This window comes from Python bivittatus, unplaced genomic scaffold (assembly GCF_059951505.1).
Source record: "Python bivittatus isolate LINGU-HERP-01145 unplaced genomic scaffold, Pbiv_v1 ctg000610_np1212, whole genome shotgun sequence".
Lineage (NCBI taxonomy): Eukaryota > Metazoa > Chordata > Lepidosauria > Squamata > Pythonidae > Python > Python bivittatus.
Genome location: NW_028277088.1, coordinates 4,913,171 through 4,926,837, shown reverse-complemented (window position 1 = coordinate 4,926,837; position 13,667 = coordinate 4,913,171). Strand labels below are relative to the sequence as shown.

General features: G+C 43.8%; 1 protein-coding gene across 1 annotated transcript; it reads left to right on the top strand.

Moving 5' to 3' along the window:
* Positions 1-3,882: 3,882 nt before the first annotated feature.
* Positions 3,883-11,759, top strand: LOC112540949 (uncharacterized; the record flags this gene model as incomplete). The annotated part of the gene is made up of 2 exons (XM_025168300.2): positions 3,883-4,034; positions 5,244-11,759. Coding segments are annotated over 2 exons (3,201 nt in total), but the record flags the coding sequence as incomplete, so codon positions are not given.
* Positions 11,760-13,667: the final 1,908 nt, after the last annotated feature.

Genomic DNA, 13,667 nt, shown 5'->3' with positions numbered 1-13,667 from the left:
ACAGTTAATGTAAATCATCAAGGAATCTTTTATTTTTTTTTAAATACGAGTCATCCAACTTTTAATCTTTGGCATATACTTTTCTGCCAACAGGGCTTTTAAAACACAAATTCTCCTGATATAACTCCCCCCTTTAAAAAAAAAAATAGCATAACTACTACAGCACTGTTTACAGGCACTTTTTATTTTATTTTAAATTTCATTTTATTTTGCAGATTTTGACTAGACAAAATCAGGAACATGATGGACGCTCATATTCATGTTGTAGCAGAGACGAACTTAGATTCATTGCAAATGACAACTCTGGTGAAATTATCTTATATTTCTACTCCAGAACCCAGTAGCTATGACAATCTAGCTGCCACACCACCTTGTCTCAAAGTCTAGTGATCTCATGCTTAAAATTAGGACTAGCCTAACTCTGGGAGACATATTTTATTCATGCAATCCCGTTTTTTCTGCCAGGCATTGCTAGTCCTCTCAGAGAAATGCTTCTCCTGCCTCAAGCTGGAATTTTCCATTTCTCTGACAGAATTTCACTGTTGACATGAAGACAGGCAGAAATTCAGTTGGCATAGCTTTCTCCAACATGCCGTATAGGCAGTCCTTGACTTACGACCATTTGTTTAACGACCGTTTGAAGTTACAAAGGGGCTGAAAAAAGTGACTTGTGACCTGTTCTCATGCTTATGACCATCGCAGCATCCCCGCAGTCACATGATCAAAATTTGGCAACCAGCATCTATTTATGACAGTTGCAGTGTCCCGGGGTCACGTGATTGCTATTTGCGACCTTCCCGAGGGGCTTCCAACAAGCAAAGTTAATGGGGAAAGCCAGAATCGCTTAATGACCATTGCAAACAATGTCATAAAATCAGGTGTGACTCACTTAACAACCACATCACTTAGCGACAGAAGTTCCGGTTCCAATTGTGGTCGTAAGTCGAGGACTACCTGTAATCATTAACAGACTACACCAGTTGAATGTATGCCTGTCCTGTCTCTACTAAGGGAAGGCAGTCTGTGCTAGGCAGACATGCTGGGAGCAAAGACATTGGTTTTTCAATGAAAGAAAGCTTCAGGCCTGTGATTATTGTTGTGTCTGTTGTGATTATTGTTATTATTTTCAAGCATAGTTTCCTGCTGTTTTAAGAACATGGAGAAGAGCGTCAACACAGATTACACAAAGCAGGACTGCCTTTCCTTCTATCATGTTGACTCATTTATATTTATTTTAAGCACTTGCGTCCCACTTTTCCAACCCCTCTGCACAAGCACGCTAAATTTTATAAGCCACCAATTATAATAAATCCCTTAACCAGGCACCACAAAACAAGATGAGCTTAAATATATATATATATATATATATATATATATATATATATATATTATTATTATTATTATTATTATGTTTAATTCCCACCTCAAAGTGGTACATATTTGGGAAAAGAGTTGCTCCACATTTTAGCCTCATCACAACAGCCTGGTGAGGTTGGATCGGTGGCGGGAGAGTGACTGTCTCCTCCTCCTGGCTGAGTGGGGATTTGAATCTGGATCTTCCAGGTTGGGCTCAAACTCCTTAGCCTCTCTCCTAACAGCTGTAGATAATCCTGTTCAAGGGGGTCCACAGGGTATGGTCAAAAAAGTCAAGATGGTGGCTGCAACAATGCGACCGCAGCTCCAGCTGTGTTCTTGTGCATCGTGACGCACATTGAAAGAAGGCAGGGCTTCAACTGCATCATCACAGAACCATCTTCGCCGTTTTGTCTATACCCTGTGAGCACCCCTGATCCCGTCAGTGCTCAGAAGCTACAAAAAATATGAAGATACGGAGAAAAAAAGCAACGGGCAGAGAAAATACGTTTTACCTCCTGCTGATCTCCACGTGGGTGTCCCCCACGTCTCCGAACCAGTCTTCCCAGATGGCTATTCTTCCCAACCATGCAAAATAGCAAGCCTGTAAAAATAATGCCACTTCTTCATTGCGCATAACGTGGCTGACCTGAAAGTTTTTTTTTTTAAGGAAAAGATGAATAAGTTTTGGGACCTTCAGCATTCCAGTAGGGACCTCATCTGTTTTAAGCTAAGCGAGGCTCTCACTCTGTGGCATTTTAAAGTTGCTTGCTCTCTGAATTAAGTTTTGAAATCAAAGGGGCACTGAATCAAAATGTACCACCACCCCGTTAATTTTTGAAAAGAAATGTCAGCTTCGTTTCAGGAAACACACGCTGGGCCCCAAAGAGTTAAAAATCTGGTCCCAAACTTTCCTAGCACTTAATTTTTCAGTCAGGTTACCTAAAACAACCTGATGGTTTAGGCATTTCCGCAGGAAACCCTTGATGGCAAGTGGAATAATAGCAGAAGGCTTTCGTGCGCTAAATCTCCTCCAGAAAATTGACGTCGCTACATTACATTCAGGGCTCAGTTTGGTCCCCAAAGCAAAGATTGAACCAAACAATTTTTTTCCCTGTATCCTGAACTCTCCCCCATGGATCTCAAGATCAACTTGAAGGATTTCTACGCTGTACGCTCAATCATCTGTTCACCAACTGTTCCCCAGGAGTATTTGAACGGTATTTGCACATTATGCTAAGCTGTGTTTTGCTTAAATAAGCCACAAGTAGCTTTGGCAACCAACGTCCCTCTAATCGGAGTGCACCTCCATCACGTATCCGGGCATAAGATTCGGTCTCCCAACAAAGCTCCCCCAGAAAGTCCAGGTACATGAACAGACAGAGGGGGAAGGAGTGAGGAGGAAAGGGACATTGATGGGGACCAGGGATCTGCAGGCTATCAAAGGTAGGGATGGTCATGTGCCCCAGACACATCACTGCTTCCTGTTGGAACTGGGATCCAAAAGCACACTGGAGCCTTTGGTTTGTATGGGACTAACACCAAGTTTGACAGGCCCAGACTTGGGGGAAGAATTCAGTCATCTTCTGCTTGGGAGTCCAGAAGTTTGGAGACTCGAAAGGAAAGATCTAGGATAAAGCTACTCCAGGCCATGTTCTCTGTAAGCTGCCCCAGTCTGCCACCCCCTGGCCCAGGGTTGCCAGACCAATCCAGTTCCTGCTCAGAAATGTCATGAGGTGTGCGTCTGCTTCCCTGGCTTCTGAGAAACATTGTTGACAACCCGTGACTCATTTCTGCAGCTTCTGGAATTGTCCACGCTTGGTGGCAAGCCATGGCCGTTTGCTTTTTTGGGAGGTTCACCTCTCATGGTGCTGATGCAACAATGTGATCGAAGTTCCAGCTGTGTTTTTGTGCATGGTGACACACATAAAAAACAGGGGAAGCTTCAGTTGCACCATGCAGCCACTATCTTCACTTTTTTTCCATCTCTTGTGAACACCCCTTGATGTCAGCCCTACAAGGTAGACCTGACTAAGAAACCAATGCCATATAGATCAGGACTTCTTTTATCGTAACAGAATCTTGCAAATCTGAATCTGCTTTCCCCTTCCCTCCCTTTATCTTCGTGTGAACTAGGGAGGGGCTCGTCTGAGATGTTTTCTCAAGTTACTTCCTTGGCCTGGGCTCAATCCCCTCTTATCTGACCATTGCCTTGGTAGCGGCTCTTCCTCCTGTCCTTCAAGGTCATTCCCTCTTCCTTCTATACATCTCTAGACTGAGTCACTCCAACTGATTTGTCCATGTGGAGTCCTTGGTGCTCTCTGAACTTGGTGGTTTGCTTGCAGACATTCCATTACCCAACTAGGGTAACATCGCCAATGTGAGTAAGTGTGGGGTTTTCTCACTGTTTATATACAGTAGCTTGCCCTGCCAGTTTTGGTAGGAGTGCAATTTATCAGTTTCTGTCCTATTCCTAATGGCCTTAATGGATCAGTCCAATAAAAATTACAATCATTTTATTGAACACCCTGGCTTGCTGCTGCCTTCTTGTTTCAGGTAGAAGTGCAGGAAATATGTGGATTGTGCTGTAAGCCGGTCCACCCAACCCAGCGCCTGGTCATCCAGAACGTTCTTGTGCACCAGATGTGTTTCTGCTGCCAGCACTGTAGAAGGAAACTAAGGTCAGTCATGAAATTTTAGAGCTGGCATCATCATTATTCCCATAGCCAACTTTTGGAAAAAGATACAGGTAGTCCTCGGGTTACGATGGCAATTGGGACCAGAATTTCCATCGCTAAGCGATGCGGTCATAAAGTTGGATGTCACGTGACCACATTGCTTAGTGATGGCAATCCCAGCAGTCCTGGTTGCTAATGTAACCTCAGGACTGCGTTGGTTGTTAAACAAGGACCTCAAGTGACCACGACATGGGAAAAGGCAGGAGTCCCAGGCAAGCAGGCCAGTGGGTGAGAGCTATGGGTGAAAGCTATGGGCAAGTGGGGTGGTGTCGTGCGCAGGTGCTACAGAGCATAGGCAGATGGGCAGATTCCAAGGGTGGGTGAGGGAGTGCCATAGGCAGGTGCCACGGGGTGTGGGTGAGCCAGCGGGCAAAAAAGTGGTGGGAGTGGGAGTGAATTGTGACCTCCTGCTAGCTTCCCTGTTGACTTTGCTTGTGGGAACCCTGCACAGAATGTTGGAAATCGCAATCACGTGACCACGGCTCGCTGTGACATCATAATTGTGAGCCGGGCACCGAGCTTCCAGTTCACAATCATGTGACCATGGGGACTCTGTGCCAGCTGGAACTCTGAGGACTGGTCACAACTCCCCCTCGTTCAGCACCTTGGTAACTTTGAATGGTCACTGAATGAGTGATTGTAACACGAGGACTACCTGTATCCCATAAAATCTCTTGCATGGAGAAAGTGATATGAGTGTTGACTTCAGTGATATGACTGAAGTGGGAACCCGCTCTGGTGATGTCCGTATTTGGGGTATTTTGGAGAATTTCCTCAACATCCTTCAAAGAAGTTGAGAGTCACTCTAATTTCTTGTTGACATCACGCTGATCACAATCCGTGTCATTAGTAAAATTGGTTTTGCAAAACAGAATGTGAAACCAGGAGATTGCAACTGGTTAGCATTCAGTGATGGAAAATCTTTCAGGGAGGATTTTTCCCCCCCAACTTCAGATGTTTAGATCATTGGTTTTGTCTCAGAAAAATACATGAGGCCATTGATAAATTACTTAATCCTTGTCTCCTTAGCCCACCCTAGTGAACTGCATACTCTTCTCCTGGATATACAGTATTCTTGCTTCATATGATGGAACTGGTATTTAACCTGTTGGAATAATAGGAATAATTATTTCTCTCGTGTGTGTTTTGCAGTTTGCTCAACTACGCAGTCTTCCAAGAAGCGTTCTATTGCAAAATTTGTTGCAAGCTGCTTGCCGGGGTTGTAGGAAAAAGTCCCCCCAACCCCACCCTCAGCCCAAACCGTCAGCAGCTACTGCAGAAAGACACACAGCTAAATCCAAGACGAGAGTCTAAAAATAAAAACAGTCCCACAGGAAGGATTTTGGCTCGAGAGAAAATGCCACCGAGATTTTCCAATTTGCACCCCCAGGGTAGCCTGAGTGATAAGCCAAAAACCATCTGCTCGCCTTTAAAGAAAGATGTTAAAGGTGACATTGGCAGGAAATATGACAGGTATGGAACAAAGAAAACATGGCTGCAAGATCCTGCCATGGTTCTGCGTAGTTCCCAACAGGCAGATGCAAGTCATTACAAGACCTGGGAAGATAAGTCAATAGCAGAAAGTTCTCGGGTACAGAAGAAGAAAAGCCAACTCCCCAAAGTCACCAGCCCAAAAAGTGGGGACCACATCTTGCATTGGGTTAAAAAAGTACATGGAAGTCAAGACCTGGGAGTGTTGGAAAACAGACAGTTGTTTGTGGATGGAGGCATTGTAGGAGTAGAGGTAGGAAAAATAGGGTCTAGCATATTAGAAAAGGTCAGGAGGTTCCAGTCTGACTCATTCAAAGTGGAGAGAAGCATTTCCAAGGCTTCATCTTTATCACTGAACCTTCCAAGGTCTTCACTTGCTAGTTCATTCCTATCTCCTGATGGAGGACTTAGAAGTACTACAGTAACACCTGTAGCTACCACAGCTGGTGCTCCTCAACTTGCAAAAGATCCTTTCCAGGGCAAGAAACCTAGTGGAGCTTCCTCCTGGAAGGCCACATCTGATGGAAAGAATCAAAGGCAGATCTTGCCGATGGTTGAACCTCTTCCTAAAGTCAGGACAACGTTACCTGCTTTGGCACCACCAGTGGACAACAGATCAAAGAAGAAACTTCAAAGAGCCACCCAGGAAAATACATTGAACACAGTAGTAACTGAAGATACTGAAGAACTGAATTCTAATAACATGGCACCAATGAAAAATAAGAAACCCTCCCCATCTAAGCCTGAAGGTTTGGTATCTTCTCCTGGGTATGAAGAGAAGGGAAATAATCAAACAGAACATAGTGATAAGACATTAGCTTCCAATTTTGATCCAATGAAGTCATGCCTGAAAACTAACCAGGAACATAAGCCATCTTGGATAAGCAGGAATGAATTCCTTGGAGAAGCGATTGAAATACTGCATCCAGAAAGGCAACCAAGCATGGACAGCCAACTGTCTCCTGAAACCCACCCTTTAATGAATGAAGAGGTTAAAAAGAATGAAATGTACCCAAGAGGAACCCCAGACAGCTTTGGGAGTCTAACATGCACTCCTGACTTAGACTCTCAGAACACTGAACCTAAAGATACAACTAGCTCTTCAGCCACAGATGGAGACATAGAAGATGGTAGTTCATTATCCAGCTCACAACCAGACGATGTTGAAAACAGGGAAGTTCTACCAAGAAATAACCTACAAGAAGATGCTGCTTTGATCTGCAACATAGAACCTCCTATAAAAATCACAAACACAAATGAAAAACTACCAGCAAAAGCCAGCAGTGAACATAACCTTCAACTTGCATTCCAAGAAGATACTTCTAGAGATACCAGTCTTCTGGCTTCTGTCTCTTACACCAAAGACCCAGAAATACTTCTCTCCTGTGAAGTCCCCTGTTTGATAGAAAAGCAGGAGACAGGACAAGTAACTGTGGAAATCAAAGCTCAAAATGGTAAGGGCTCAGTTATAGAGACAAGTCAAGACATTACAGATAAGTCTGCCAGAAAGCAACCATTAAAAAAACAAAATAATCCTTTTGCTCAGTTTTTTGCATCCAAAACACAAAGGAGTGTTCCCAACCAGAAGCTAACATCAGGAACCAAGAAAGCACCTAAGTCTGCTTTAGTCACATTGTTTGGACATTCGGTGAATAAAGACAAGAGTCAAAAGGAATGGCCAAGAAAAGATTTAGGAGAGCTTTCAGGAAAAGTAAGTTTACAATCTACGCATTACTCAAACCTACCAAAACCTGACAGCTCCAAAAAAGAGGAGAACTCCAAAGTGGTTATTCAGACAATGAATTCAGGGGCAGGCCCACAAGAATCAGAGGAGAGTCACAGAAGTTGCTCAAAAGAAAATCAAAATGGGAATTCTCCATCCTTGGATTGTGTGAATACATTTTCTTTAGAGCTTGGAAGAGATATTGCAAGTCCCATAGGAATGCCATCTAGAACAAAGTCCCTTGATATTCCCAGGCAATCAAATCTAAATACAGAAAATACAGCCAAGGATCATGGACAGTCATTGCCATTTACTAGTTTACAGGATTGTCTGGTGTCTACAGAGAACATGTCACAGTATTCTACAAATCCTTCAGTGGAGACAAGTGTTTCCTGTAGGAATCCTCTTTCTGAGCAAGGTTTGTATAAGTTCTCTAATTTGGCCAATGTGGATAGTCAAGATTTAGAGCTGAAGGCAAGAAATGTTTCATTATTAGACCCTTTGAGAGAAGATGAGACTCAAGCATTAGATGAGGTCCATCAGGTTCCTGATACTCTTTTATCTTTTAAGGGTGTGGAAGGGTCAGCAAACATGGAGAGAGATGCTGCAGAAACTTCTCCTGGTTTAGATTCAGAAATTGTACAAACGAACGATGATTTTTGCTCAGGATCTTCAGAAAACTATTTGCAGGTCAGCAGTCCACAGTTTTCAGAGTTGGAGCTTAATGTGGGGTTCAGAGATGACAGCCTTAGTAACAGACAGCCTCCAGAAACTGGAAACCCCCAGACATTTGGGTCTAATTCAGATCATCCTTTTGAACTAACTCTGCATGTTGAACAAGCCAGTAATGAGGATTACTCCATTGGAGAGAACCACTTGCACCCAGTGCTCACTTCATTTCCGCATATGCCTGAGCTTCTTAGAGACACCCTCCAGGGCAAGGCTACAGAAAGATCAGTTGAAGCTAAAAGTCTGCCAGAGGACTGAATGCAAGCAGAGGACAGTGATCATCCATGAGGACGTTTGATGTATCCTTACCTTGAAACCCAGGGCTTAGAGTTCCAACTGAGGCCTAACTTGTTCATGAACAACTGAAATGGAAACCAAGCCAAATTTATGGAGCCAGTCTTGATAACGCTCCTGAAAACACCCAAGATGTGTACAGGTAATCCCCAGTTTAAGAAAGAGTTCCGTTTCCAAGATCTGTCCTTAAGTCGAATTTGTACGTAAGCCGGAACAGTATTATTGTATAATACTGTGTAAGTAGTATTGTGTAATGAACTCGAACCATTGTGTATTGAACTCAAATCATGGTATATCGAACTCAAATTTTGCTACAATAGGCTCCATTCTTAACTATGGGTCGTCCATAAACTGGGCGTTCTTAACCTGGGGACTACCTGTATACACGTTCACACCTAAATACAACCATGACTTATTGTCAGAATATAGTTCCTGCAACAATAGGAGGGCTTAGATTTCGTGCATTTATTTCTAGTACAGTTGTCTTTCTTGATGGCTTGTAGTTCACTGTGGAACCCAACAGAAGTCAAACCAAGCTAAGGGAAGACAGACGAAGTAGATGGATAGTCAGCTCTTATTGTGGATTTTTTCATCCATATTAACCAGCAATCCTGGATAGACCCAATATGTCCCTACCTATTTTGGGATTGCTGTTAACCTTCCATTAAAAAATGAAAACCTATCGAAGCAAGAGAGGATTTTACAAAAGTGGCCAACTGTTTGCAGTGGTCCATTGGACATGTAAAATAAGCCTGTTCTTTAGGAATATTAATGATTAGATCTGCTGTGTGAGTGACTTCACATTGCTTCAATAAAGAGTTTTGCAAGGAAGCAAAATATTTCTCAGCCCAAGGAAACCAGAGTTTGTACTAAAGGGCAGCGTGTTTCTGCAAACAAACCTTTGAGTCATTTAAAGTTTTCATCGTACTGAAAATATATGGCAACTATGACTAGAACGAACTTTAAGATGTGTGGACTTCAACTCCCAGAATTCATGGCTGGCTGGGGAATTCTGGGAGTTGAAGTCCTCACATCTTAAAGTTGCCAAGGTTGAGAAACACTGCTCTAGAAAATCTGAGTTTAGGGCTTTCTTTGCCAGTAGATACGGACCAGACTATATTTTAATCCTCTAATCCTCACTTTGCCCCACCGACATGATAGGTGGTGACATTCAACGAGAGCCAGTCTAACTATCTGTCTCTTAAAACCTCCCTTTGAACCGGGTTAACCTCATTCCTTCCAAGCCCCCACGACTCTAGAAAACCTTTTATTTCTGCTTCTGCCCCACCGCAGGCAGTTTCATCTCTTCCAATTGTTTCTCCTCTTGGCACGATCGGGTGGGAAAAAACCCTGAACCGTCATTATTCGGTGGAAAGGAAATTGCTTTTGCCAACCCCAGGGAATCGCACCCTTTCGATTTCCTCCTTTTTCCCTGAGCCCAAAATAAAGATGAAACGGGGATCAATTAAAAGTGTCTTAGGCATGAGAAATTAGGAACAACGCCAGGCAGCTACGTGCTCTTCCAGCCTGCTTTCTTAGACCCAGGACACAAAGTGACCCTCTGAGTCATGTTCTGCAGGCACGGAGGATGCAGAAATTACATCCTCCTTTTTTTGTTCCTCCGACAAGTGAACACTTTGGGATGGCCCTGCCAAGAGACATGTCCTTTGGAGAGACAGGCTTGTGTTTCAGGGGCTCCCGGGTTCGGCTTATGGTCACTCACTCGCACGCTCACAGCCTGCTGAGGCACACGGATCTTGTAACCCCCCCTTGCTTTCTACCTGGGTTTTCTAGATAGGGGTGGCTACGGCAGAGATGTCACACAGCCCTGGTCAACAGCCAGGAAACGACTAGACATATGCACGGATCACTTTGAACCGAACAGATAGGGACCACAGTGGATTTCAAGTAACAGCAAAACTTTACTGGTTATAAAATACATTGGCTTTCTCACACATGCACACTCTCTCATCCACACTTACCCCAATCCTTCTCAACTAGGCTGCCAGGCACTAGCTAGAGCAGGCTTCCTCAACCTTGGCAACTTTAAGACTTCGACTCCCAGAATTCCCCAGCCAGCCATGAATTCTGGGAGTTGAAGTCCACACATCTTAAAGTTGGTTCTGGTCATAGTTGCCATATACTGTATTTTCAGTACAATGCACATTTTAAATGACTCAAAGGTTTGTTTGCAGAAACATGCTGCCCTTTAGTACAAACTCTGGTTTCCTTGGGCTGAGAAATATTTTGCTCCCTTGCAAAACTCTTTATTGAAGCAATGTGAAGTCACTCACACAGCAGATCTAATCATTAATATTCCTAAAGAACAGGCTTATTTTACATGCTTATTTTAAAGTTTAAACAGGCTTATTTTAAAATTTGCATTGTACTGAAAATATATGGCAACTATGACTAGAACCAACTTTAAGATGTGTGGACTTCAACTCCCAGAATTCATGGCTGGCTGGGGAATTCTGGGAGTTGAAGTCCACCCGTCTTAAAATTGCCAAGGTTGAGGAACCCTGAGCTAGAGAGACAGAAGCCGCCAAGTCTGGATCCAAAGACGACTCAAAGACGACTCAAGGCGTGGGTGGGCTTCGGGACCCCTTTTATCCCCCAAAGTCCTTGCCTTGTTGAGTCACAAGGCTGGCAGCTACTCTTGCTGTGTTAATTTACAAGTCTGATAGCTGTCGATCGGACTGGGGAGAGGTTTCCAGGTGCTGAGGATGGCCCTGCCAAGAGACGTGTCCTTTGGGGAGACAGGCTTGGAGGTGTATACAGATATTTCTCCTTTATTTGAACAGCAGAAGATAACAAGAGAGTCCATATGTGAATCAATCAGTAAAAAGGGGTAGCCCAAAGCTATGTCACTCCCACGCTATTTCTCTCCAGGAAACTGTGCATGGCTAAATGGAAGAAAATCCACCCCCCAGGGGGAATTTTAAATCTTGTTTTTATTGATTTTTCTCTTTTTTAATTAATTTTTTTCTTTTTAATTTTTCCCCTTTGAATTTTTTCCCCCTTCCCATCCTTTTTCTTTCTTTTCTACTCCTTTTCTATTTCAAATAGTGGTATATCAATATTAATATTGCATTTAGTGTTTTGTAGAGATTGCTGGTTATTTCTTAAGATGAGATGATGAACCTAGTTCTCTAAATTTAAGTAACGAATAAATGAGGAAATGAATAAATAAAGGAATAAACGAATAAAGGAGGATACCTCAAATATTATCATGATTGCAAATGCTTTGTTTGTATACTGATGTTTAATCTTTTATCTCCTGTGCTCCTTTATATCTTCTTCCTTTTTTCTTTTATGTAACTATTTATTCTGTTCCTTTCAATATTTTAATAAATGAACTATTAAAAAAAAAAACTCCCCCATGGTACTGATCTTAAGGGAACTTTGTACAGCATCTCTTATATTGTTCACTCCCCCCACTCTTCATCCCATCCGTTGCATCATTACTTACTTCAATCCTAGTAGGGATGTCTGCAGGGAGGGGGTCAGAAAAGTCAAGGTGGCAGCCACCACCATGCCACTGAACCCTGCCTTTGGGGAAAAAAACCTGGTTGTGGCCACCATCTTGACTTTTTTGACCTCCCCTCCTTGCAGACACCCCTGTAGCCTAGAAAGGAGAATGGAAAGAGGGGAAAATAATTCCTTGTCAGGCTTTGAGGATTCCAGCACCTTTGTCAAACCATTGTCTCTGACCTCCAGTCGGATCTCCCGAAACTGCAATCTTTTGCACCAGCCAGTTTGCTGCAAATTGGACTCCTGGGTGGTGCCTGCTCCTGCGAGATTCCTCCTCCTTGGCCCACATCGCTCTGCCACTCCACACCGTGCAAAGTCAACTCCAGGGATGTCCAACCAGCTCCTCCTTCTCCTCCTCCATTCCCCAAAGCTTCTGCCCTTTTACAGTATATTTTTGCAGCTGTTTTAAGTAGGCACCAATCTTCAAGGTCTGTATGGGACACTGAACCTGATTTTGGTCCACAGGGGAAAAGCTTTGAACATGAGACCGTGAGGTCATCCCCAATCTATCAGGGCAACCCACTCTGCCACGCTCCCCCTGGTGGTGAGGTCTGTGACCTGCAGGAAAGGTCCATCCCTCATCTTCCATCAGCTATCCTGACACAGGTGGGCTGTTCCAAGGCAGTTTTTTGCTTTCCCTTTTTCTCTTTAAACTTTGAAATCTTTAAAGCTTTCCCATGGAGAACTGTTCTGCAGCAATCACAGAGGCAGAGGACCAAGCTTTATAAAACAGGACACAGCCATCCGTAAGTCACTCAGTGGTCCCCTTTCTCCCTCCCTCCACATCAGGATTGGATCTGGGTCATCCTCCAAAGGGCAGCTGCAGTCTTTGAAAACTGATGAGCGATCGATCCAAAAAGGCGAGGGAGGAACAAGACTGTCTAGTTCAAGCCCTGTGAACACTGCCTCCCTATCTTCCCTTTCATCTAAGACTTCAGCAAGGTTGGCTTAACAGTCTCTTCCCTGTGTGTGTATATATGCGCAACTGTGATATCACCTGAACCCCCCCCCCCACACACACACACAGGATTGGCAGTGGTGCTATAATCCTGTTAGCCAACCAGGTTCCAGGATGTCTTCTAGCCCATCGCTGTAAGATTTCCTGGTGGTCTCCCATCCACATAGTAACCTATTCTGACCTATTCTGACCTATTTTGAGCTTCCAAGCCCAAATAAGATCAGCCCAGCGCTGCCACCTGATAATGTGGCTGCCCCTGGAACTGCATGTTTTCATAAACAGAAGAGGAAGCTTGTTAAAAAAAAAAATCAGGGAGCATGCAATCATCATGAATTCATGTCATTTTAACGAAATGCAAATCTCATTAAATCAAAGTCAGTGTTTGGTCCTGCTGGGTCCTTGCTCCACCCCAGTTTTTGGAGGGCAGCTGTGGCCCATCCCTCCAAGGCCAAGGATGTCCCACCAAGGGGATGTGCCCCCCCAAATCTGAAACAATAAGTGCAAATTTTACCCTCTGGTTTAAAATGCTCAGCAATCCACATTTTCAGCAATCCGTTTTTGTCAAACAATGTTGCTGTTGGCGTCCTCCAGCATTTTGCAGAATCCCTGGTTCTGCACTATGAACAGTAGCTTGGAGAGGAAAAGATAGCAGACTGGGGGGGGAAGTCCCCCTTCCTGATTTGCTGTGATTCTGCCTGATATTAAATTTATAGGAGCAGAGCTAGGAGTGGGTTGCATTTTTAAAAGGTAGATTTTGGGGAGCAGTTGGCCTTTCGTTAAACCAATGTTTCTCAATCTTGGCCACTTTAAGATGTGTGGACTTCAACTCCCAGAATTCCCTAGCCAG